Source organism: Meleagris gallopavo, chromosome 10, assembly GCF_000146605.3.
Source record: "Meleagris gallopavo isolate NT-WF06-2002-E0010 breed Aviagen turkey brand Nicholas breeding stock chromosome 10, Turkey_5.1, whole genome shotgun sequence".
Taxonomy (NCBI): domain Eukaryota; kingdom Metazoa; phylum Chordata; class Aves; order Galliformes; family Phasianidae; genus Meleagris; species Meleagris gallopavo.
In genome coordinates this window covers 26459062-26484549 of record NC_015020.2, presented here as the reverse complement: position 1 = coordinate 26484549, position 25488 = coordinate 26459062, and the positions used below count along the sequence as shown (strand labels likewise).

The following is a 25488-nucleotide window of genomic DNA, read 5'->3' as shown; positions in this document are numbered from 1 at the left end:
CAACTTAGCTCCAGAAAACCAGTCTCTGTTTTTAAGGATGGCATTTAGAAAATCCTCTTTTCCTTGTACATCTAGCCCATATAGCAAGTGTTTTAACTAATAATGTCTAATGGAGAGTGAGAATCCAGAAGGAGGTCAGCTTTCTCACGCGTAAGGGTTTCCTGACGTAAGACTCGTTTCATCGTGTGCTTTTGCTGAAGTGTGCAAAACCAGACTTCCAGCTAAATGAAAGGCCACCAATTGGTTTGTTCCAAGATCAGCTGGATTTATCTGAAGTTTCAGAGGTGAGGCACAACCTTCCAGGCGACCTCCCCTGGCAGCCTACATTTCACTTAATAAAACAAGTTAAGGAAGGTTTGAGGCAATCCTTTAAGGTCACTTGAACTTTCACTGGAAAATACGAGTGCTGGCAAGTATATGCAATATGTAATGCAAAATGTTTAGGGTGTGGGGAAGAAGTGTAAAGGAGCCATACCACAGTGATGAGCTTGGCTAGCAAAGAGACTTGAAACAAGTTCCTCAGCGAAAACACCCTGGGAGATGGGTTAAGAATTTAGGGGATTGGTAGAATGTTTTTGTTACCCCCAAGGGGAAAAACAGGAGATCAAAGCCCGAATTCACTTAAGAATGCTTTCTTTGAAATGTATCTATAAATTATAGCACGTACTGCTGGCATCTATTGTAGTCTTTGGTATTTACTTGAGTGTATACTGTGAATTCACAGTCCCCGGAGTTGGCTTGTTAGTGTGTAAAATAAATGTTGGTGAAGGCAACATTGCAGATTCTCAAGTTTCCTAATAGTGGTGTTGCCTCTTCTCTGTTTTCCCCTGGCTTTGTGCCTCATCCTGTGACCATGTGTCCCAGCCATCACCTATAGAGGGCTTCTTTGAGGGCCTGCTGGTAGGGTTTGGAGCTCCCCCCTTGCCAACTCCCACACTTACTGAGCTGCCTGCTGTGCTGTTATTTCCTTGGTCAAGGCGGAATGGGATGTTGCTCCCAGGGGAATCCACAGCTGTTACCCCTCAGTCAGCAGAGTAGCTGCTGAGGCATGTCACCCTTGGCTTTTAACTCCTCATCCCATCTCTGCTTCCTAGCTCATCCGGAGGAGCAGGACTCCTGACTGCTTGGCATGGCGCTGCGTTACCCACGGCTGCCCTAAACTCTCTGCTCCAAGCTCTTTCTTCCTCTCCAGCCTGTGGCTTTAAGTGTTGCATTTTAGACACCTCATTTGCTTTGCTGCCCAACAGAGATTATGTCGTTTTTTTGGCACAATTGGATTAAACTAGCAGACCTGGATAGCTTCCATTGGCATTTCAGGAGATTTGCTGTAAGGCAAACCTGTGACATTTGTACCTTCCTAAGCTTGCACAACCAGGGCGAGAGCTGCAGTTGAGGTCCTGACCTCAGTTACTTAAGCCCCTTTCTCCCAGGAGCGTTCATCACTTTAATCACAGAGTCCTAAATAATCAGTGGGTAGCCTGTAATTAGGGGTTGTGTCCTGGACTCCTGCAGCCTGCTCCCGGTGTGCTGAGCACTGCGGATTTTGATTTCCCGTTTCCCCAAAGGATGTTTGATCTCAGATTTACACTTCAGAAAATTAAGAAGGGTACAGTACCTCCGTCCCCTGGCAGCCTTCCTGCTTTCAGTGGTAGGTGCCTTTCTTTTCTTAAGTGTCTCAGTTCTGCAGCGATTGACACATTTGATTTAAGAGTTAGATTTATAGACTGATACTCGGGCTGAAAGTCAGCAGCTCCAGGACTGCATAAATCAGCCTGTCTCTGGGACTAATACTTCCTTATTTATAATTTCGACAGGAGATGGAATTCTTTCTCAATTCTTTACATTTCTTTCAGATGTAATCGACCACCCTGTCCTTTGGTTTAAAGCTATGTGACTTTGCCACAAATAGAGGGAGGGGAAAGTAAGCCCGGTCCAGGAATTGCTATGCTATAAAAGCTCCATATTGTATGCTCTTGGACTTTGCTTTCTCCCAGCTTCCTTCAAGCCCACACAAGAGATGGACTTGAGGTTTTTTTGGCTTTCTTCCCCTCCCCCCTCCCTCCATACATACTCTGACCTTTTAGAAAAATAAATAGAAGATAAAGAAGGACCTGGAATGTTGCAGAATGTGTGTATATTTTGCTCTCTGTTGTTTTCTGCTGGGATTAGTTGTTTACAATGGGAGAGAGAGGGAGGGCAGAGGAAGGGAGGTCTGTGGCCTTAACTGAAATTAGTGGCATTTCAGAGTGATCTTGTTAGGTGGTCTGCAGTTTAAAGACCTAAATCCTTGTAATCCCCCCATGCCTCCTTGGCCACTACTCCTTTTGCTCTTGTTCTCTCACTTTCAGAAAAAAAAGAAAAAAACCCCGAACCCAAGTCAGCCTCTCTGTCTCTCAGATGCAGGCTGTGCATAACATACGCACATGCACAGCCATACACACACACTCACTCTCATATGCTTCCATTCGCACGTTGTACCTGTATAACAAATTAATGTCTCAGCTAGCCGACATCTACATCTGTTACCACTACAGGACTGGGCTTGTAAAATGCTCTCTCTAGAATGCAGACACACACACCGAATATTTTTATTTATTTTCTGAAAAACGCTCAGCTGCCAGACTTTCAGCTTGTGATTGCACTTAAAACAAATTCAAATTGAAATTTCAGCCATAAATCAAATGCCCCAAATTAGTTCCTCTTGTGGGTTTGAACATGCTCTTTGGATTTTAAGGTCAGAAGATATCCGTTTTCACGGTGCTGAAAAGTTTAAAAATATACTACGTTTTAGGAAAAGAAATAAATATGGTTTGCATTATAAAGCAGTACATCAAATATGTGCGTATGCGCACACACAACGTGGTCAGTGAAGTTGAATGCTGTCAGAACACCTTTGAGGACTAATAGCACCTAATTGTTAAGCGAGGCAGGAAACACGGTGGCTATTTATCCAAGGAGGATGCGGAAGATTATCTTGAGATGCGATATTTATCCTCCAAGAGAATAAAAGTTTATCCCTTACTCTTCAATTTAAAAAAAAAATAGTAAAAATTAAATAAACACACAAAATACTTATCTTGGCAGACTTTATAACATACTTTTTCGGGGGAAAAAAAAGCATTTACAAGTGGTTTCAAAATGGCTGTGTTACATCTGTCAGCGGGTAAAGGGAACACCCACAAATTGTGTTTTTATCTCATGAAGTTTTGTTCCACTTGAGCAATAAAAGCCAGATTCACTGCTGGTGTGTGCGACTGGGGTAATCCTAGCGCTGAGCATGGCTCTAAAACTTGTGCATTTGGTTGTGTTTATAAGTTTGAAGAAACTCCTGGGGTGGCGGAGTCTTTTGTTTTTGCTTGACGCTGGCACTGGGGAAGGGTAGGTTTGCAAGCACCTGGCACAGCCACGTTTGCCTTGGTTCCCTGGGCTGTCCTTCCAACAAATGGTTTGGCAGGAAAGCCCCTTATCTTTGATGTTAATGTCATCAGCACTTTCTTGGTTACAATGCTATTCTTTCCCCAAGAATTGAAAAATGATCCCAAGAAGGCTTGGGATGTACAACGTGCTCCAGCCTGAGCTCCAGAAAACAGCTTAAAGTCGGAGATCTTAGCACACCCAAGGCTCTTCTTAGAATCATAGAATCATTCAGATTGGAAAAGACCACTAAGATCATTTTGTCCATCCGCCACCCCATCCCTACCGTGCCCACTCAAACCATGTCACTACTGCCACGTCTCCACGGTTGTTGTGCTTGGAAGCAGTGATAGATGGTGAGAATCTACAAATCGCAGGGAGGTGGCTCTAAGCGATCAAAGAGAAGGCACTTTGGAGCATACTTTTTGGATAGGGACACTTTCAGTGGGCAGTGGGTAATCTCTCCTGTCACCTTGGCTTGGATGGCACCAGCACAGGATGGCAGCAGTGATGGGCAGTCCTCCCCCTACCAGTTCATTTTCCAGCCTGATTGTCAACGCTGAGTGTTCTCCCAGTAAATGCTGTTACACGGGATGATGGCTGGAGTACATGGAGCTGTTGGAAAGAAGCAGCTGGTGACAGTGTGAGAGCAAAGGCAGACAGGGGTCTGCTGTGTATCTTTGCCGCTTTTTATCTTATTAATATGTTAGTAAAAACCTTGCCAAGGCAACCTGAGCTGGTTACTTGGAGCATAATTGCTCATATTGCCTCCTTATAGGTCAGAGGAGGGGGAGTTGAAGCGAGTTAAAAGAATGATTGTTCAGAGGGGACAGTCTGCTCAAGGGAAGTCATAACTGCTAACCACCGTGGCTGAGGTCCGGTTTTATTGCTTTTACTCCTGCGGAATTAATGCCGTGTTTGTGATGCAGGTGGTTTCTGCTCTGACTCACATGAGCAACAGAATTGTTATATATTTAATGGCAAATTCTGTGTACCAGATAGTGGCAACGTGTGAGTAGGAAAAGAGCTAGGAATTAATGTTAGGATTGGCAGTCTGGAGTGAGGACTGACCTCCTCTTTGCTCCTGAGGAGCACAGCTGGCTCTGCTCAATACAGAATTGAGGCTCGGGGGGCTCTCGGAACCAAAAGCCCTCTGTGCTATTAGTTCAAACTCCAAAATAGCTCTTCTGTTGATGAGCCAGCCTGGTGGTGCAGCACAGCAGCGTTTTGCTGATGCAGTAAGCAGCGGTGAGACCCGTGGCCATGGCTGCGGGTGTCACAGGAGGGATTGAACTGCAGAGCTCAATGCAGAAAGTCACTGAAGCCAAAAACTTCAGAAAGAGATCAGCTATTTCACTGAGGGTAGCACAAATATCCACAACTGTTGTAATATACATTAGCAGAAGTGCTGGGGAGGAAATATGAAATGGGACAGATACCTCCATCTCTGTTATGTATCTCACTTACAGCTTTCTCTCCACCAACTGATTTCAAGTTTACTACTTTTAGGCACTTGTTAGCCGAATGCCTTCAGATTCTCTGTCCTTCAATGATTTCTACCCATCTTTGTACATGTAAACGTGAGGAAACAAATAATTTGCAGCATTGCTGTTTTTTCTCCATAGCTTTGCAATAAATTATTTGTACTCTTTAACATTACTGATGGTGCTGAGTGAGCACACATCACGGATCTTAGTTAAGATGCACAATTACAGTTTTACTGCCTGGAGAGGCAACGACCGGTGCAATAACTCACTCAGATCTCTCAATATCTTTGTAGAGGAGTTATGCAGCCAACATCTGGACTCTGAAATTCTTTCCTAACTGGATGATCAAATCATGTCAGAGGTTTATTAGCTATCCCAGTGGATACCTTTGTTTTGTACCTATCATTTTAATCGTTTTCTTGTTCTACCTTGTGCTTGTGTTATAGGTGTTGTCTTCAGGGCAGTGTTATTTGTAATAACGCTGTGATAGAGAAGGGTGCAGACATCAAAGACTGTTTGATTGGAAGTGATCAGAGACTGGAAACCAAAGGTAAGTAGAAAAGCTGTTTTTATGATGCATTTGTAATTAATTTTCAGAATTTCCTCCTCAAGATTTTCCTCCTGTTTCTTCAAGAGCCAGTAAACAGTGGCTGTTTTACAGTGTGGTGTCCCTTAAGATTAAGATTTGTTTTTCATGGAAAGTGCAGCTTGCTGGCATGAGAATAGTTCAGGGACTTGCTCTTCAGAAGTTGGCAGAAAAACTTCGTTGTTACTATAAAGAACAAGATTGGGTGCTGAGACAGTCTTTTCCCAGAGGCCACAATTAGGTCAGCTTGGAGTTGTCCTCAGCAGAAGGAACTGTCATTTTGACAAGTAGTTTTTGTCAGTGTTAGGGGTGATGCAGTCAAATAAGTGATGGCCCAGACATCCTTCTTTTTGTGAATGCTAGCAGCCACAGGTGCCAGCGTGTTCCCATCCACCCTGCTCCGTGCAGGAGCTCAAGATGGAATGTCATACTGGAAGCTGCTGTGCTTAGTAGTAAATACAAGGGCATTCAGATCTGTCTTACTGAAACGAAATGCTTTTGGGGTTTCAGAGAAGTTACAGCTATGCGGTCCCAGTTTGGGCAAAGTTAGGCCATCCAATCAAGCTGTGAGTGGTGAGGGCTCAGTAACCGCCTAAGTGGAACTGTTGATTTCCTGCCCTAAGAGATAATGGGCAGGAAATGGCTGTCTCAGTGACTGCATCCCAAGCAGAGGGCTTTTTAATGAATATTTATGGTTGGGGTTTGGCAGATCCCTGCTCTAGGGTGTGGACTGAGGACAACAGTGAGTTCCTTTTCAGGCTCCATGTGAAGTTATTTAGTCAGATCAGGATTTGTTTGCTTATTTTGTCTTTATAGTATATGGGTGGTTTCCCAATTGTGAGTGTCCTGATAAAGAGCAGAGTTTGCACTTACTGTGGTATGGTATAACCTATTGCCAGCTATGCATACGCAAAATTTTTCTTTTAATTTGAAACTAGAAGCAAGAGACTCATGAAAACAAAGTGTTGATCCTACAATTGCAAGTCTCAGATGCTGCAGGAAACACCCAGTCAGCATTATGTGCACTGTGGTCTTGGTCCTTGTATTCCACAGTTTCTGCTTACCCATGGCTTTGTCCATCACATCAGTTGTAATCATCAACCCTTGTGGGTTCACTGCCCTCTTATCCCTGAAGATACATACTGTTCATGGTGCTCTGCTTGTGCCTTCTTCTGAGCATGAATCACTAGGAGAGCTAAGTCAGGTCATGTTTGTTTATTAATCTAAAATTTGAACTATGAGGAAACTATGAGGATGTAGATTTAGCTAATTTACTACGCTCAATTTCTTCAGCAGATCATTTCAAACAGAAATATCACGCTTTGCCCTCACTCATGTCTTTTTCAGTAGTCTCTTCCACAATGTAGGTCTGGTTGATCTTGGTATGGAAACCATTCTTTCTTCATTATTGTCCTTGTCATCTTTATCTGAACATTTTTCAGGATCTGTCAGCATAATTCTGTGATTCTATGATAACATATTAGGAAGAAGAAGAAGAACAGAGCTGGAACCTGCGGTTCATTTACCCATTCTTTCTAGGGCCACGTGCTCACCTCTCCAGAGCACTTCTCAGTGAGTCTGTGGCCTTCCAATTAAACTATTCAGGAACATATGACTGATGTTAGCAAAGACACTCAGGTAGATTATGAATGACAAATATGCCATTATGCCAAGCAAGAAAAAATAATAACAAAGCCTCAGTTCATTTCCCTGCCTCAGTTTCCTAACCGTTTTGGAATTTATTTGGGCTGGGGGTCAGGTTCTCCTTGGTGGTCTGGGATCTGTCTGTGAAGTTCATGACTTATTTCCTGAACTGCAGAGTCTTTCCAGCCCAGCATGTTTCTTCTGACCTTGCCTGGTCCCACAGTAAACTGGGCCTTCTCTTTTTCACTGTGAAAGCATGCCATGACTTCCTTTCCCCTGCCCAAGACTTCCTGTATCTGGTGCCAAGCTTTTGGTGTGGCCCTGTAAGTCTGTTTCCATATTCCCACTTTCATCAAGACTTTGGCTATGTTGTTCTGTTTGGTAACTTTTCCTTCTTCAGACTCTAGCCTTCACAGCCAGGTTACGAAAAACTGGTTCTGTTGGGTCACAGCCACCTTTTGTTGCAAGCTGATCGCACCTCAGCAGACGTAAGCAGTAGCAGCTGGCTGTTGACCCCAGTCTGGGAATTACATGCTAGAAACCTCAGCAAAGCTGCATACACCTTCCCAGAAACATTAAAGAAAAAGAAGAAAAAACAGCAGTTCCTTATTCCAAAGCATCAGCCAGGATTCATCAAAGGTACAAAGATCCCCGCATCATCCTGCACACCCCCAAGCAAATCCCACAGTTGACTTTGCTGCGGAACTGGCTGTGTGCTCCCAGTTCTGCTATACAAGCCCTGGTCTCGCTGCCCAGGCAGCTCAGGGTACAAGAGCTCTTTGAGCCACTGACCTCCTTTCATAACCTGAACCATGGAAGCAGGATGGCAGAAGAACAGATACCACAAATGATAGGCAAAAGTAACTCAAACCAGCTCTCGTCCTTTTCCTTCTAAGGAAGAGGCAGGGGCATATTTAGGGTGGTCTAAATGGCACAGCTGGGAGTAATGGGATTGAATTAAACACAATTTAGGTTGGATATCTGAAACATTTTCCTAATGATGTGGTCTGGTCGGCTGTGGGATAATCTCCCTGGGGACGTGGTGGGAGACCTCATCACTTAATAATAGGCTTGGCAAAGCTCTGGACACCTAAATAGAGGGAGTGCTCCACCACTGGTTTTTGGGATAGATCAGATGCAGCCTATTAATTTCAAGCTAAAAAGCGAGTTAGAGACAAGGGGGGGGCAGGTAGCTGTCAGCAATGACTACAGGCCCCATCACAGCTCTGGCCAGACACGGTGCTTTTTAAGTGCCTCTGTTAAAGTCATGATGTGGAGTTTTATTAAACTTCTGGATTTGCAAGCCATGCCTCTTGAGAGTCATGCTATTCTCTTCCTACTGCTTTTATTACCATGCTTAGGAAGCATCCACTTCCCTTCCTCTTTGATACTTTAAGAAATTTGCTAGTGGAGAATTAACAGACAGGCGACCTCACTCACATAGCAGTTTGAAAAACATGTTGGTACCTAGGAAAAAGGAGGCAATTATTAAAGGGATAGGAAATGGTAGGCAGCAGTTCTGAAAGGGCTTAATTGCACAAAGCATTCAGGCACTGTTTCTAAGACAGTTACTACAATTGCACTCCAGCCTTTTTGATGAACCTGCTTTCTTCAAAGCAAAATAGAGAACAGAGATAATAGAGAGACACTCATAGGATAAAACTAGCAAAACGGATACAAAACTCACCACCTTAGCCCTCACTTTCATCTCTGGTGTCCCCGGGCAGGCATGTTTTGTGTTCATTGACTGTGCAGGAGCCAGTGTCATTTAGGGACAGCTTGAGTCATTGTACACCCAGAAAGTGTATTACAGCAGTGTTATTGCCACAAAGTGTATTTGCAGAAAGGGAAAAAGTATCAGCATTCAGGATGCTGATGTAATCTTAGCTTGGCATCCCAGTGCGTACTTAGTAGCATTATCTCCCTGACCAAGATGTAGGCTAAGACTTCACTGTGCTTATTCTGGTGCATTTTCAATGCAACCATATATTTTTATTTTCCTTGGTGCCTCGATGTAGTCAGCACCCAGAAAGTGCTGCCGAGTGTGTGCTGAATGCAAGGTTGTTCCATAGCCCTGATTCCTGCCTTCTTTCAGCTTGAGTCTGAAATCTTAATTACTGTACACTATGCAAGAAACAAGATCCTTTCTGTGGCCTTTCTGCAACATTTGTCATCTTAGTGCTTCACAGCTGTTAACAAGCTCATTTTTACCTCCTCAGCGTGAACATGGCTGATTTTTCCTCCTATTTTAGAAAGGCCTGAGACTCAGAGTTGCTGTTTGTGGGCCCATTCATTCTGACTGCCCAGCTTAAGTGCTGAAGCAGCATGTTACATGTAGCATTTCCTAACAATTACATTTTAGCCATAGCATTTTCTTTGTAAATATTGGGATGGAGGGCTCAGTCTACTGAGGAAAAAAAAAAGAAAAAAGAGAAGTTTTTTTATGCGATCATGTTGGCCTGTGCATGGGTCGTTAGCAGCTCCAGGAACTAAAACTCCATTATAGAGCTTCTGCTGTTCCAGCTGATGGAAACTGACAGTAGTGGGTCATCCTCCTTAAGGGGAGCTGGATTTGGAGTGAGGCAAGAGGAACTTTGCCAGGAAATTTCACAGATGCCCATGGGTGTCAGCAGCCTGGAGATTCACTCCTGGTGCAGGGGGAGGAGGCTGTAGTTAACGTAGGCTTTATTGCTCCTGCCTGCAGCATCATCCTTTGGGCTCCAACCACATCACCTGTTTCCTATCTGATCCTGACTCCTGTCTCACTGCTCCTCGCTATGGCTTTGTCCCAGAACCAGTCTCATCTCATCCCCAGTCTTTGATTCTTCCTCTAGTCTTTGTTTTTTTCTCTTACTTTGTTATGCTTAGCCACACACCTGTCTCCTCTGCTCTCATTGTAGATGCTGTTTCCAGTTCCCCTGCCTAGCAGTCCCATGCTCCATTTCCCATCTGGCACTCCATCCCCAACTGCTTTGATCTCTTTCTGTGCTGCTGTTGTGCCCAGGTGGGATCATTCTGGGCACTGGAGGGAAGCAGTTCTGTGTTGAGTGCTGGTCCCAGAGCTGGGACACAAGCTGGGGGAGGTCCTGCATCGATCCTCACTTCCCTGGTTGAGAGCATTCAGGAGAAGCAGTCTCTGGAGCTTTTAGCTGCCCTCCTGAGAACATGTGCAAACAGAAATTTTTTCCAGAGGCTTATCACATAGCCAAAAGTGTGTGGTTTCTCACAAGAACAGAAAAAGGCACATATCCAGTAGGGACTGGCTCCTGTTTTCAGATCATTTTTCAAGTCTTGTTCCAAGCTTGCAGTCCTAGGACTTCTCAATGAAACAGAGTAAGATTGTTTTATTTTAATGAGGGCCAAAGAGCACATTTTTCTCTAATGCCATCGTGTGCAGGCAGGTACAGTTTATAGAGCCTCTACTATGAATGGATGACTGCTTGTTAGGATGCCTCACTCCAGCCAAGATTGAGCAAGATAGGGACAGGAAGGGATTGATTGGCTTTCTGATGTTCTTGCTGCATTCGAGTAGAGCTGTGTCTGCTGTTGCAAGATGCTGGGTACCTCCTGGTGAAATCTTGGGGAACTGAAAATACTTAGCATGACACGAGTTTGGAACCAGAAAGCGTGCTGCAGTGCAGATGAGAGTTACGAAAGCTCACAAAGAACAGACACAGACTAAACAGCACACACATGTATGTCGTGCACAGAGGTGCAGGATGATCTGGAAAGGAGGAATGGTGTAAATTCAGAGGGAAATTTTGAGGTCCATGTGACTTGTTCCCTAGAGTGGTTTAACTGCTGATTGTTTCTGACAAAGATATCAGTTGGCAGTTCAAATAGGCATCTCTTAAAAAGTCGCCTTTGTCAGTGACAATTTCTAGGTGATCCTAACAAGCCCACTTTTCAAGCTGTATAAAAACAGTTTGTGAGTTCTGGTCTTAGTGGCGGCATAAAACTCCTCTAGAATAACCCATTAGTGATGTTTTGTCCTTCCCTCTGCTGCTGGGGACTGTCACACTGTCACTCAAGCACTGTGTCATTCCCAGCCAGGGAAGTTCAGGCTTCCTGCGTGAACAGGTTAAGGGAACTGCTGTATTCACAGCGTGTTGATTGTAATGTCTACCCATAAGGCAGCAGTTTGTAACCTTGTAGAAATATTTGTACGTGCTCCATGCAGAGAAAATAACCTCTTGTGCTCTGCTAGAACTCAGCCACATGAAAGAGCCAGGAAGGACACCCCAATGGATGCCTGAGAGAGGAAGGGGACCTTGTGTCCAGCACAGTGGGTAGCTGTCTCTAAGCAGATGTGGCACTGCTGCCATCCTAGTGGGAAGTGTGGACAGAGGCCTTCAGATTGACAATTCTGAGATCCCTGCTAGTGTTTGCTGTGAGGGAGTGATGCCCCTGTGGGAGCACATCCAGCAGTGTAACCCAGTCCCCTTCTTCAATGGTTGTTAGGACACAGTGCTGGGGCTGTGAGTGTGTTCCTGTCCCCAAGGAGCTCACTGTTGTGCACGTCTCTAGTCCTTAGTCTCACTTTTCTCTTTCTCCTAACACCTTGAGCAGTCACATTCCCATACCTCAAGCAATCACTTTTCCCAATTCCTTCACCCTACCCTGTCCATCTGCTCAAAGCCGCAGCAAACTCTTCTTTCTTCAAACACTGAATTCATTGTTGCCTTTACTTTACATCCCAAGATGTACCCGTTTCTCTGGGTGGATATGAGGGAAAAGGGGTTAATTCCTGATCTAGTGCAAGATGGCCCTGCTCGTGGCCAGGGATTGGACTGGATGATCTTTGAAGGTCCCTTCCAGCCCAAGCCATTCTGTGTACAGTACTGGTGAGAGAAGCCTCAGCTGCCCCAGGTGAGCACAGGCACTGCACATGGGTGTTTGCTGGGAGCGGTGTACAACAAGGGTGGGATCTCCAAGAGCGGATCTCCATCTGTTTCTCTGCCTGGAGCCTGGGTTGGGCCCCCAGCTGCTCACCAGAGCTGATGTGCCTGAAGCTCTCACCAGTCCCATTCCCAGTGCCCTGGGCAGAGTTGCACATCCCTCCCTGGGATGCTTACAAGGAGCATCACTCCGGAGCCCCTCAAGCACAGCCATCTGCCTCAGCGTGAGGCTCATGCAACACTTGCAATCTGTGGGACACTCCTGGCCTTTGGGGCCACAGTACAGTCACCCCGATCACCAGCGGTCATGTAAGTATGTGGCGTAGCTGGGAAGAGAGCAGGCCTTGACTGGAAAGCCCCGGTGCTCCATAAACACAAACAAATCAGCCTCCATCACCTGCTTCCCTTCTTTATCTCTCCATGTAATTTAAAACACCCTCCAGCCTCCCAGAGTCAAGCTTCAGCTGCTTCCCATCCCCTTAAGCCCCTTTAGTTCCTCTCCCCCCACCAACCTGTCTGCCTTTCCAGGGCCAACCATCGCTGCAGAGACAAGTTACTCCTCTCTCCCACTCTCTGATCCTTTCTGTCCTGGGTGAATGTGGTAGGAGCCACCCACGGTGTGTTTTCATGCATGCGTTTCTGCAGGCACCCCTCCCCCTGCCCGGTTTTTAAGTTAAACTATCTCTTGCTTTAAAGAGAGCAAATACACAGCAGTGGCTTTCATCACTGCTGTATAATAGAGCAGTAATTCTGTGCCAGGGACTGTTTTCTATTTTATTTTAAAGGGTTTATAAAACAGTGTATGTAATTGAGTGAGTAAACTGAACGTTTTCTGGAGCCCCTGAGGGCTGGAACTTCGTGGTGGTCCTGGGCCTAGGCCCTAACCTTTTTTTTCTTCCTCTTTTTTTTTTCCCCCTGCCTTTCCCCTCCTTCCCCTCCTCCTTTACAACCCAGCGTTGCCACCAGCAGCAGCAGCAGCAATCTGTCTGGGGCTAATTGAGCAAACAGCAAGGAGATGCTTTCACATGGCTTTTAAAGGAATGCTCCGGCATCCCCTTTCTGTAAGCAGCTTCGCAGGAACCTGCCAGGAAGGCTGTGCCGTGCAGGGGAGGGCAGCGTTGGGCTGCAGCCCCCGTCCCGGTGGTGGGGTTTGTGCTGGGCTCTGCAGTCATTTCCGCCCCTTTGTTTATTTGCATTACAATTTGTTTTTAGCCAAGCACCAAAGGCTCTGCTGCTCCCCAGCTCTCCTCGTGTTGTGCGTATGTTTTCAAGGGGCTCAGCATACAGTATGTGTAAACACAAGTCTTCCTAAGCAGGAATGCATCTATAACGAGTGACAGGTTTTTGATTTACGCTCAGTAAAATCTCCGTGGACGCTGGGTTCAAGCACCCAGGCTGACTTGGGGCTGGGCTGCGTCAGCAAGTTGAATCAAAGTGCTAATCAGGAGGTTGAATGTGTTGATCAGCTCTGGATTTGCTTAGCACCAGATGCTCCCAATCTGAGAAGATCTAGTTGAACATGATTTAAGGTTGCAGAGTCCAACTTGAAGGCTTTCTGAAAGTCCTTTCTCTAATCCCTCTTCTTTCTCTACGGGCTGAATACATCTGTAACCCTGCCAGTGTCAGATAAAAGGCAGCCTGGTAAGAAATCCCTAATGGGGAGCTGGGGAAGGAGAAGGGAGCTGAACAGCAGAGCATGGGAGGTACTTCTGCCTCCTCCCCCCTGAGTTTCAGGCAGAGTTTCTGCACGAACTGAGCTTGCTGATACCAGCCAGAGCCACTGGCAACTGGCAGCCAGGGCTGATAATGAAACGCTATCCACAGCTCTGCTCCTTGGCACACACGGTGGAGTCTAAATTCCCTTTCCTCTGTAAGCAGGGCTTTGGGAAGGGAAGAGGGAAGCAGGGTGAATCCTTATCTGCCTATCACATCCCCCTGGGGTGCGGAATCAGGCTTTGTTTCTAGCAAAACCATTCCCTTTATCACTTAGAAACTTTCTCGTGGATTTGAGGCAGGCACATTCATGTGTTTCCTTTTAGCCCGTGCAAGGAGAAATGAGTTTGGTGGTAGCAGTGATACGCTGCATGTGCCAGAATCTGGGCCATGTGGATCAGGGAAGGACAGGATGGGAGATCAGGGAACGCGTGCTGCATCAGCTCAGTAAGCTTGCTGCTGCCTCAGTTTCCCCACCTGTAAAATCGGAATGCTCTTACTCACCCGCTTTTGAAAAGCATCATGAGTTAATCAGATGGAAAATGCAAGATACCAGAAGAAGGCCATAAGCATGTTGGTGCAAAATACAAATAGTCGGTGCCACCTCTGCAAAAAAGTATGTGACGGGGCCCATCCCAGATCTGCACGTTCAGTGCAGGATGCTGTCTAAAACGAAGCAGAAAGTTCCCTATTAAAAGGTATTGCTACAGATAACTCATATATTGAACCATAAATTGACATGGTTCTTCACGAGCTTAGGTGAAGGCATGTTTAATCTGCAGAGGCATAACGTAATTACTCTCGCTGGATGCTAGCCAGAGTCTTATTCACATCACAGAAATCAACATGATAGGTAGTCTGCTTGGAGGAGGTTCAGGAATGGAGTCACAGAAGTTGCTACAGGGCCTGTTTGAGATATATTGGGAAAGTTGTTGGGGGTGAGGAATGTTACAGCAAGAAGTGCTGCAGGTTGGATTTGAGGTACCTTGGCAGAACTGTGTGGGGTCCAGGACGGGAGGAGAGAGGAGCTGAGGGCTGGACTTGGGGCTATTGGCAGAGCTGTGCTAGGGAGATTGTGTGGTGCTACCTACATCACGCCTGCACCTGGCATGCTTACAGTCAGTCCCTCATTTTCCCAAGCTGCATCCACCTCTGTTCATCATGCCCAGTGCTAGAGCCCAGGCTCCAACTTCCAGCTCCAGTTTTGAGACCCAGGATGTTTCCGTGAGGCTCCAGGATTAATTATCAGTTGTCACTGAATGCCCCGAGCACAGGAATAAATTACACAATCTGATGCTGAAAGTAAGAAGCATCTTTTTGTTCTTATTTTGTTGTTATTTTCACGAAGGATCTCTGGAAGGCAGTCTTGTGGCTAACCCAACTCTGTCCTGCAAGCAGAGCAGACAGCAGGATCAGCATGGTGGTGGGGTCAGGGCCATAGCAGGAAGTTATCTCGTGCAGTCCAAATAACTCCTTGAAGTTTACAGAGCAGTTTTTAATCAAACCACTTCTGGAGTGACGGCTTGCATGGTGCAAAGATAATGTCTTGAGTTCTAAACCACGGGAAGCATCATGTTAGCTCGGCCAGTTTGGGAACTGCCAGTAATTGCTTTATGCAGCTGAGGGCAGGGTAGCTGTTGTTTTGCAGCACTCTTGCAAAATCTGCTCCCCTCAGGGGAGGCGTTTTAGGTGGGTAAATAAAACAACTGGTTATTTCCTTCATCCTTGGCCATCTACCCCCACTACTGTGTAAGGTGTTGGAGACAACACTGGTGTGCCTGAGCACCTTGCAGGCCCGGATGATTCACCCCAGGCACCCTGGATACCAGAGCCAATTGTTATTCTGAATGTACAGAAGTGGAAAAGGGGGATGGAGAGCCTTGGGGCACGGTTCAAAGCACCTGAACTTCGCTTGAATGGGTGTCCAACTCCCAGGGAGTGGTTCAGATTCACCAACTCTGGCCATAGCCCGAGGACACCCACTTGGAGCACACAGGCATTGTGTCACGCTCTGAGGCCACATGCTTGGATTTTTAGGCTTTCAGTTTTGTGTTTTTATTATTTTGGCTCTAGATCCCTTATTTGTAGTCTTTCCCTGACAGGCTGCTTTTTGCATTTTAAATGGAAGGCTCTTTTAGTACAGTGCATGAACAGCGCTGGGGCAGGGACTGGCACATTAATGTGTCCGCCAAGGCTGGGAATAGGCAGAGGAGTGACCTTGTAGTTCTGTGCAGCTCCACACTGGATGTGGATGGTTCTTTGCATGGGCCTAGAGGTACACCTGTCAACAGCAGCTGTGACTTCCGTCCGGCTTCTGTTGTTTGGTAGTGACACGTACATGTGAAAACTCTCATTAGAGAAACCTAATGTTTAGTCAGTTGTTTAGGCTTTTGCCATGTGTGTGGGATGCTGTCTGAGAGATGCTGGAGACCAAAAAAGGGCAGCAAATCTGCGCTCAAGTTCCCTAGAATCTGCTTTTCTCATTTGTTTTAAAGATGCAGATTTTAAAAATGCAAGGTCTGAAACACTGCTACAAAACTCAATTCCTCTTCTTTTCCTCCCTCTCTCTCTCTTTTCAGCCAAACATGTTAATGAAGTCATTGTGGGCACTGAACAGCTGATGGAGATATAACCCAAGTAGGTTTTAAAGATGATTTTATGGAAGCCGGCAGCAGAACCAGATGTTCAGCATCGTAAGATCATCCGCGCAGATCAGTACTGGCATGGTTTACCCTGTCACTGCTCCTTTCCTGTTCAGCTTTGTATTTATGTCTTAATAAAGAAGTATTTACAGAGCCGTGTGTCCGCCAGCCCTTCCCCCCTCATTGGGATGCACGGGGTTTGTGCCGGGTGATATCGCTCCCTGCCCCGGCGAACGCACTGTACTTTTCCAGCAGAAGGGAGAGCTGGGACCACACAGACTGTGCCTACTCGAAAGAATGACTTTGCCGACCCCGCTGCGACACAGGCCGAGCCCCGGATACCAGCAGAAACCACTCGGGATGCTGCCTGCACGTCCTCAATGCAGCAGGTGGGCAGCAAAACACAGTGTGGGCTGCTCTGTGTAGCCCTTCACCAGCCTTCTCCCCTCTCTTGCAATGCTGCCCCATAGCACAAAAGCATTTAAGCTGCACCTCTGCTCCTCTGCGATGTAGCTGAGGAGTTCGGCACCCGTTTGTTCCAGGGCTGAGTGTGGTCCGTTACTTGGAAATGCTGCCCAAAAGCAATGCGATGGGGCTGGAGGGAAAGTAGGGCATAAGCAGTGGGTACCATCTGCTTTATTTTCACGGTTCCTTTGCCGTTCCCAACCCCAGACAGGAGGTCCATCCCCATGTCCAGGCTGTATGTATGCGAGATGGGTCGAGAGCGCTAATGTGAAACGCACAGCCTTGTGGTCAGGGGTTGTGCCAGGATTGTAAAGCACCTGGAGGGGATTGAAACACAAGCTGTTCTTTAACATTTGTAAATTGGACACAAGTTCCTACCTAAAAGCTGTTTATTGGAATCTGGTAGGATTCAACGGGACATTTATCTGAGCCTGGCAGTTTGGCATCCAGAGGTGCTTACAGCAACTGGCTGGAATGAGATTTCATTAACTGAAGTGATAAATTTTAAATGTGTGCTTCATGGGCACCAGCATCCCCTGAGAAAAATTACTGTTTCTTAGCTAATTTGACAGAAGAGAGATTATAATCCAGACATTCCCAGCGTTTCATAAACAAAAACTGAACTCTAAAGGGCTGGATGGGAATAGAAAGTATTCTATTTTCTGGTTTCTAAGATCCATCTTAACTTCTGAAATGTCAGTGTCCTCTTCTTTAGCAGCTGCAGCTTTACTCCTTGTGTCTTAATTATAAGGTAACGTCTCACTCGAATCCTTTTGTTTAGGTAATTTAAACACAGGGTGGGGGGCTCATTACTGTGTTGGTTAGAATTTAGCATTAATTTAGTGTTCCCTGACACTTGAAAACCTGGCCGGGATTTGAGGCATTTTCTTTTCCTTTTTGCCTTTTACGACCTGCAGGTGTTTGGTGTGAGATAAAAGTAGATCCCAAAGTGAGATTTCACAGCACAAATTATCAAAGTGAAGATTCACTCTTGATGTAGTCTACGTGTGTGGCAGTAATTATGAAAAATAATTCGGGATAATAGGGCCTTCAAGAATCCCGAGATGGGCACCAGGTTAACCCTTCCTCATCTCACCTGGTCTCCGGGCTGCTGCCATCATCAGATGAGGAGAGGATGGGTTGAATATTAGGAACAATTCCTCCTCAGAAAAAGCAGTGATGCACTGGCATAGGCTGCACAGGGAGGCGGTGGGGTCACCGTCCCTGGAGGTGTTCAAGAACCATGGGGATGTGGCACTGAAGGACGTGGTCAGCGGGTGTGGTGGGGTGGGATCGGACTGGGTGATCTTAGAGGGCTTTTCCAACCTCAAGGATTCTGTGATATAGGAATGTGTACAGACTGTGTGAGAAATATAACAGTCTTCAAGGGAAATGGAGAGGCGACCTCAGAAATGCATTTCTGTTCCCAGGTTGTTTGGGGTGCAGCTTTGGTCCCAAGTCATGCAGGCATTCATGGAGGTCGGACTTGCGCTGCTGCTTTCCAGCTTTGAGGAGCAGTTTGTCTCCTTGCTTCGCTCAGTCAGGTCCCAGCAGGTGAGCTCTGCAGCCCATGCCCATCACGGTGGTATTAGCAGCAGGGCAGTGCGTGGCGGGCACTGTTTCTGAAAAGATGGAGCTTCCCAGCTTTGTAGGTGGTGGTGCTTTCTGGACAGGCTTCTCCTGAAGCCTCCTGGCAAATGTGCAACTGGGTGGATATGAGAAGGTTGTGCATTGAGGGCTGATGGCTGGCTCCAGTCCCTGCCCGTCCTCTGCTGCTGGGACATTTCTGTCTGGGGGAGCTGGCACGTGCTGATTTAGGCACAGCTGTGCTGAGTCTTGCTTGGGTCAGCGTGGCCGGCTTGGTGGTTTGTCCTGCCTGGTTCATCGACCTCCCTGGAAGATCTGCAGGGGAAGGTGGTGGCCTCATATCTCCTGTTTGTCCTACTGCGGGTTGCTGCCAGCCTAGCCCCAGCCCTTGTGGATTTATCCCCTCCTTCTCGCTAGCTTTGGGTGTCAAGGGCTTGGAAGTTTGGAGGGGAGTCCAAGAGGTCCAGCATGCCTGCCCCAGAGCTGCACGGCATCTGAGGTTCTCTGGGTCCCGGCACGGTGGCTGCTTTAGGGCAGCATCCATTTTCACTCTGTGCCCCAGGAGCCAAGGTCCACAGACACACCGTGCTGCCCAGACGGGCCGGCAGACGAGAACTTCCTCCCAGGCCCAATAGACAGACATTTTATATACGATAAAATGCATGTATATATAAATATGGAAAGCGAGAGCTTGAGAGAGCTGGGGTCTAAATAAACTTGTATGTTTAAGGCTTTTAAAATGCTAATGTTGAATTTCAGGAGAGGGGGAAAAGCAAGGGGGTTCCTGGACCAAACACCGAGACAGCTGATGAGCTTGGATCAGTGCCTTTACAATTCAAGGAAAATGGGATAGTTTGGGAAGGAAAAAGGGATTTTCTTGTTTTTGTTTTTAGTGGAAAATAAAAGAAGCTGCCTTCTTATTTGCCTCCCTCCCCCACCACCAGAGCAGCAAGCGACTGGTGTTGTATGCATAAGCTATTCCTTTGTGCAACATCTAAATGGTTAATTGTGTTTGAGGAAGATGTACGGGCGAATGGAGGGACCACCCAGCAAGAGACAGACAAGAAAGAGCGATCTCTGAAATGTTTAACCAGAGAGAGAGCAAAGTTGTTTAAAAATATTTAATTTACAACATTCCACACTGCTGATTATAAATTGGCCGTCCAAAAACACTGCTGCGTGCGAGGAGGGATCCAGGCAGCATGAAACAAATTCTTGTGATTGTTTTTCCTATCTTCCTCCGTCATTTGGTTGGGGGGTTTAATCCTGCGGTGGGGCAGGGGGGCTGGTGGCAGAGACCACAACCAGCACCATCTCCAGGGCTGGCACCTGGGAGCGGGGTGCAGCTCCTGGGGAGCTGGAGAGGATGAGGAGAAAGGAGCGAGTGGTGATGTTGGGATGGGGATGGGGTGGCTGGTGGTGGTGCGATGGGCATGTTTGGGATGGCCAGCTGGTGCAACACAGCCATCTGCCTTGCAAAGACCCCAGCAGCTCATTGCGTCAGTTTCACTTCAACTCCAGGATCCCCAAAAATGGTTCCCTGCCATGTTATCAGGCAGAGAAAGCTGGGACCCCCTGGCAGTGGCTAGGGAGAGCGAATGGGCTGATGGTGGCTGGGTTGTGTTGTCCGTGGGATGTCCTCGATGCTGCAATGCTGCCCGCAGAGCGTGGGACAGCTTGGTGGCCATGTCGCTCAGCCATTGCCAGTGGCAATGGGACGGAGCCAGGGCCGGGGCCCTTGCAGGGTCATTGAGGAACAGCAGCGTCTCCTCCCTGCTCTGGCCCTTCTGCAGATGACGTTTGGTGCTGGGTGCCTGCAAGAAGGGATCCTGCTGCCTCTGCTCCACAGCCAGCAGCAAAGCAGGAGTCTCACTGCTGCTGCTGCAGGCTGCCCCGGCATAAATGAGGCAGCAGGGTTGTTAGGTGGGTTTGGCCGCTAGCCCCCATGGCGAGCTCGGCTCTTGGTGGCTGAACCCCTCCAGGCCCTGGCAGCCCCAGCCAGTGCTGGGAGCGAGAGCATAGACAAAAGCTCCTGTGTCCTCCTGCCAGCAGCTGGCCCCATTAAACCATGCCTGCTTCCCATGCAGTGGGGCGCTGGTCTTGGGACCCCAACCCATCCTTCTCTGCTCACCCAGCACCTTCCTTCGCTGCATCAGGATGGGACCGAGCAGCCACAGCAGAGCATCCCCACAGCGGGACCCTCCTGCGGCCCAACCCGAGCAGTGGGGCTGGTGTCACATCCACTTAGAGGGCTCTGAAAATCCCTCGACCTGACACCTTGTTAAATACCCACCAGGGGTCACAGTTCCTGGGTTTCTTTTTACTGCTTTTCCTTCGCCCTGCTGCGACGTTTCGGTTGGCAGGAACTCCCCTGCGCTATTAGGTATCTTTCGGGGAACAAGAAACCTAGATCACTTACAAATTAATTTGGAGTTAAACCTACAGAAAATGAGAAACATGCTGCTTTGCAGGAGAGAGCGCTTGGCCAGTGATCAAGAAAAATACATCCAACCCGCCTGGTTCGGTGCGTTCGAGGTGGTCAGGGAAGGGGCTGTGCTCCCAAGGTACCCTCAGCCGTGTTCGAGCACGCGTTAATGGGGCCGTGGCCTTTCCTTCCAGTTAAAACCATAGCAAACAAATGGGAGAACCTGCTCCCTTCCTCCTGGGGGGCTCTGGAAGCCAGCGCTGGGGGCCAACTGGCTCGTACCTGAGGACAGTGCCCAGCCATGGGGCCACTCAGCACCTCACCCCAGTGCTTCCCCATTGCCACATCGGGCAGCACCGCAATGGGGGGACCCCTCGCCCCACGGCAGCTCATTGGGGTCTACCTTGGGAACCCCATGGTGGGTTGGGACAGTGGGGGCAGCCCCCATGCTGGCTCCCGGAGGGTGGCATTGTGTCTGCGGCACAAGCGGCTGTGCTGGGAGGGGGCCGAGGGGAGGCTGGGGCGGGCGGAAGAGCAGTGATAAGATAAAAGGTCCGCGTTCCCATGCCGAGAGGCCGGGGGGCGCGGGGCGAGCGCCGAGGCCACCCAGGTTTCAAGCGCTCGGCCTCGGCGCCTGACCCCAGCACATTCAGAGAGCACTTCCTAAATTTGTCTCCTGTGTTCCTGACTCACAAGCAATTTCCTCACCCATAAAACGGCGTCGGCATGAAAGGACCGGCCGGGACACCAATTACTTGTCACTGTTTTACCACCCTGCTGCTCACCACTGTTTGTGGTGCCCGGCCAGGATCTGCCTCCCTGCACCCCAGTTTGCCCTGTACACCATGGGACGGGGACACTTGGGGTCCTGTGGGGAGTGGGAAAGTACAGCAGGTACAGGGATCTACAGTGCCCAGTGCCCCAGGAAGAGGCGTCCCTTGTCACAGTGCTCCTGGGTGTCCCGAAGGCATTTCCCAGGACGAGAGCGGAGGGGAAGGTGCTGTGGGCCTTTGGGGGGCTGAGCATGACCAGGACCCCCAGGATTCACATCCCAGAGCACTGTGCCTGGTTGTCCCCAGTGTCCCCGGCGGCCACCCTGCCCTCGCCCCGTGGCCGTGAGCTGAGGCTTTGCCCAGGGCCCAGCCAGCACTACCAGCGGCCACCGCGCCACATCAGCCGCTAAACGGGTTTTATGGTGGGATTTAGGGACTTTTCTGCCGGGTAATTGATTTGCCCAGGCAGTAAAAGATCAAGGCCGGTGCTCAGGCGGTGGCTCCCGGCTTCTGCCCGCCGTGTGGGCCCGGCCGAGCCTGCAGGCCCCGACATGGCGGCACAGTGTGGGGCACGGGGCCCGGTCCCTCCCGGAGCCCCCCTGCAACCCCCCTGCACCCCCTCCCATCCCCACCACCAAACAGCCCCCAAAGGAGACAAAAGGGGCTGTTTGGGGACCTGCCACCTGCTAGTCCCCATCCTACAATACCGCAGTAAAGAGGCACCAAACAAAGGCCTTAAAATCCTAAAGGGGCCCATTCATTAGGGTGACAAAGGGGGAAAGAACTACATTATCATAATTAATCCCGGTGCTGGCGGTGGGTGGCAGGGCCCTCTGTCTTCCAAGGTGGTGTGGGGACGGCCGGTGTCACCACATCCACACGCTATTGTACCCCGTGGCCTGGTGGGACTTAGGGGGTTCTTAAGCTCTGTAAACACCATGGGACCCCCACGGGGATACAGTGCTCCCTCTGTCCCCTCCCCAGTCAGGGCTGTCTGCCTGCATGCTGTGCTCCCCACAAACATGGGGGCTGAGAGGGATATGGCTGTGTCACATTGGTGCTGCTGTCCCGGGACAGCCAGGTACTGGAGAAAGGGGCTGGGATCCTGCTGGCCCTGGCCCCATCACCACATCCTATGGCATCACCTCAGGGCTTTCCCTGGATTCAGGGACGGGGCTCCATCCCTTCCCCACTGGCACCACCCCCCCGTTTGGATGGACCTGTCATCCTCTGGCCTGGGAACCCCCTCCACCCCAGAGACCTCCCTGCTGCCAGGGAGCTGTTGGAAAACTGAGGCACAGTGCAGCACACAGAGGTGCCCGGGAGGCTGGAGGCTATGGATTCCACCCCTCTCATCCTGCCCTCCAACAGTATCCCTTTGGGTCACACCATTCCTCTGGGCACACAGCATCCCTGGGGGACACAGCACCCTGGGGACACCTCCTCCCAGCCCTCACTGTTGCACAGGACACCCCAACACCTCCTTCATTCCACCATGGCCCCTGGGAGCCCGCATTGAGTAGGGGCCCACAGCCGGGCGGGCTGGGCTGGCTTTGCAGAGCACCATCTGGTTTCCAACTAACAAACGCCCGGCTCTGGCTCCCAGCAGAGGAGTTGCTGCTGTGGCTGTTTATAGCTCTGAGGTTCTGGCATGGCCCCACTAAGTCCCCTCTGCTTTGCCCCCGGCTCCATGTCCCTGTCCCTTCCCTACATCCCTCTCCCCAGGCCCCTTTGTGCCGCATCCCCAGGCTGCCTGCTGGGGTGTCCTTGGGATTCCCCCATCCCATTTGCACCATAGAGTGGAGCAGCCATATGGAGACACCCCCTCTCCGGACGTCCCCGCTCCCATCCCTGCTCAGCCTCCCACTGCATCCCAGTGTCTCACTGGGGCATGGCTCCAGGGTGTCCCCAGTGTGGGGACAGAGTCCTGGGCCCCTGCCTCACACCCAGGGCTGGGCTCCCGCAGCCATCCGTGCTGCAGAGCCTCAGCGCAGGGTGGGGGCTGTGCGGAGCCATTTGCCTTTAATTGAATTTATTTGTTACAACCCCAAACAATGTAAAGCAGGCTTCTCCCAGGCTCCAGCTGCCTGGCTGCCCATTAAAATACCATCTAGAACAGCAAATCCCCCTCCCGCCTTGATATAAAACAGCCGGTCAGCATGAAGCGGCAGGCGTAGCCTCCCCGTGCATGAGCCTCTCCCCCGAGGCCGGTGGCCCATGGGGCTCAGGACACAGCCCACGTCCCCTCTGGGTGGCTCTGGGGGACACAAGGGTGACACAGAGCTCGTGGCACTGAGCAGACCCAGAGCTGCCAGAGACCATTGCTGTGGCGTCAGGGCACAGTCCTGCCTGCAGGCATTTTCCAGTTGGGTTCAATCCCTTTATGGGGTTTGAGATGCTCTAAGAGGACCCAGGCCACAATGCTCAGATCCATGCCACTGTACCGTTCAGCTTTGGCACCTCAGTGCTGCTGTGGGCCAGCCTGGATGAGGCTGAGGATGCCATCCCTGACGGGCTCAGTGGCCATCCCAAGGGTTTACCGACCACATCTATGCCATACATCAGTACGGTCCCAGGTAGAAATAACCAGTGACAAATAGGTGGTGGAGAACGGGGATCAGAGGACACCGTAGTGCCACACCAAACAGTGGAACTCTGTTTTACTTTCTAAAAAGAAGCAGCTGCCCGGCGGTAGTACCGGTCCACCGAGGAATAGGAATGGTGGAGCTGTTAATAGCAATCAGGCACAAGAAGTGCTGAATAGCTGTTTCCCTTCTGTATTTGGGGGACCGCCAGATGCTACAGGCCTATCGCAGGACGTGGGAGAAACCCCTTCTGTGCTCCTGGTGCCCAGCACAGCTCTGTGGCTGCAGTAGGTTGCCCCAGAACCTGGAGTTACAGTTTTCCTGAGTTATTGCTGGGATTTCCTCCCATTTTGGGCCACTAAAGGGATGCCTGGAGGAGCCCAGATGTTGGGAACGCCGCAGCCCTTATGGGATGATGTTTTGTGTGGGTTTGCTCCCAACAGCTCTGCAGGTTCCCAGTGGGAGCAACACTGACTCTGTCCAACAGAGACCCCAGGAGGGTGCAAAATGAGCAGAGCTCCCATAAAGCTGGTGCAAATCCCTATTGCCCCACAAATCACTGCTGGCATTTACCCTTCCCCCGTGCCCCCTGATAGGGGGCGATCTGCATCCCCCTGCTTCCAGCCCAGGGCCGTTGAGGTCAGATGTGCACAGCTGGGGATGGGGCAGCTCTTGGGCAACCCCAAAAAGCAGAGTATCCCCTGTCCCCCCATGGCAGAGCACCCAGCCCTTGTGGGGTGTCAGTGGGAATGCCCACCCTTTAGGTGCACATGAAGGGCACGCAGCCCCTCAGAGGTGGGCAGTGGGTATGGGGTCCCCCCTGCACCCATTCTTGCGGAGAGGTTATGAGAAGGTGCACAGCCCATAGGCGGCTATGGGGGAGAGGCTGGAAGGCAGCTACTGGGGGGATAAACAGCCCCTGAGGAGAATGCTCATCCCTTGAGGCACCCACGGGGGGCTGCCAATACCCTCTATGGGGTGTGCGTACCCATCCTTGCAGGGGCTACCTCTGGGGGCCGTGCCCATCCTTGGAGACGGCAGCCATAGGGCGACGCCGTCAGGTTCGCTATTGGGACGCCCATCCCGCGGGGCACCCATGCGGAGGCCGCCTACCCTTGGCGGGGGGCAGCCGCGGGCTACGTACGCCTCCTTAGAGGCGGCTGCCGTAGGGCGATGCTGTGGGGCCGGCTGTGGGGATGCCCACCCCGTGCCGCTCCGCTCCGCTCCCCTCTCTCCCCGCGGCGGGGCCGGGCGGTGCGTTGCGGTGAT

The 25488-nt window shown here is 49.7% G+C and overlaps 2 protein-coding genes across 2 annotated transcripts in view; both read left to right on the top strand.

Moving 5' to 3' along the window:
• Positions 1 to 16537, top strand: part of EIF2B3 (eukaryotic translation initiation factor 2B subunit gamma) — a 74620-nt gene extending 58083 nt beyond the window's left edge. The window contains exons 8-9 of the mRNA XM_010716194.3: positions 5348 to 5451; positions 16322 to 16537. Of these exons, the coding sequence (XP_010714496.1) occupies positions 5348 to 5451; positions 16322 to 16374 (157 nt within the window). The 3' untranslated portion in view covers positions 16375 to 16537. The remainder of the gene's footprint in view (positions 1 to 5347; positions 5452 to 16321) is intronic.
• Positions 16538 to 25315: 8778 nt separating this feature from the next.
• Positions 25316 to 25488, top strand: part of LOC100546305 (E3 ubiquitin-protein ligase HECTD3-like) — a 6462-nt gene continuing 6289 nt past the window's right edge. Inside the window, exon 1 of the mRNA XM_010716323.2 lies at positions 25316 to 25384. Coding sequence (XP_010714625.1) covers positions 25316 to 25384 — 69 coding nt within the window. The remainder of the gene's footprint in view (positions 25385 to 25488) is intronic.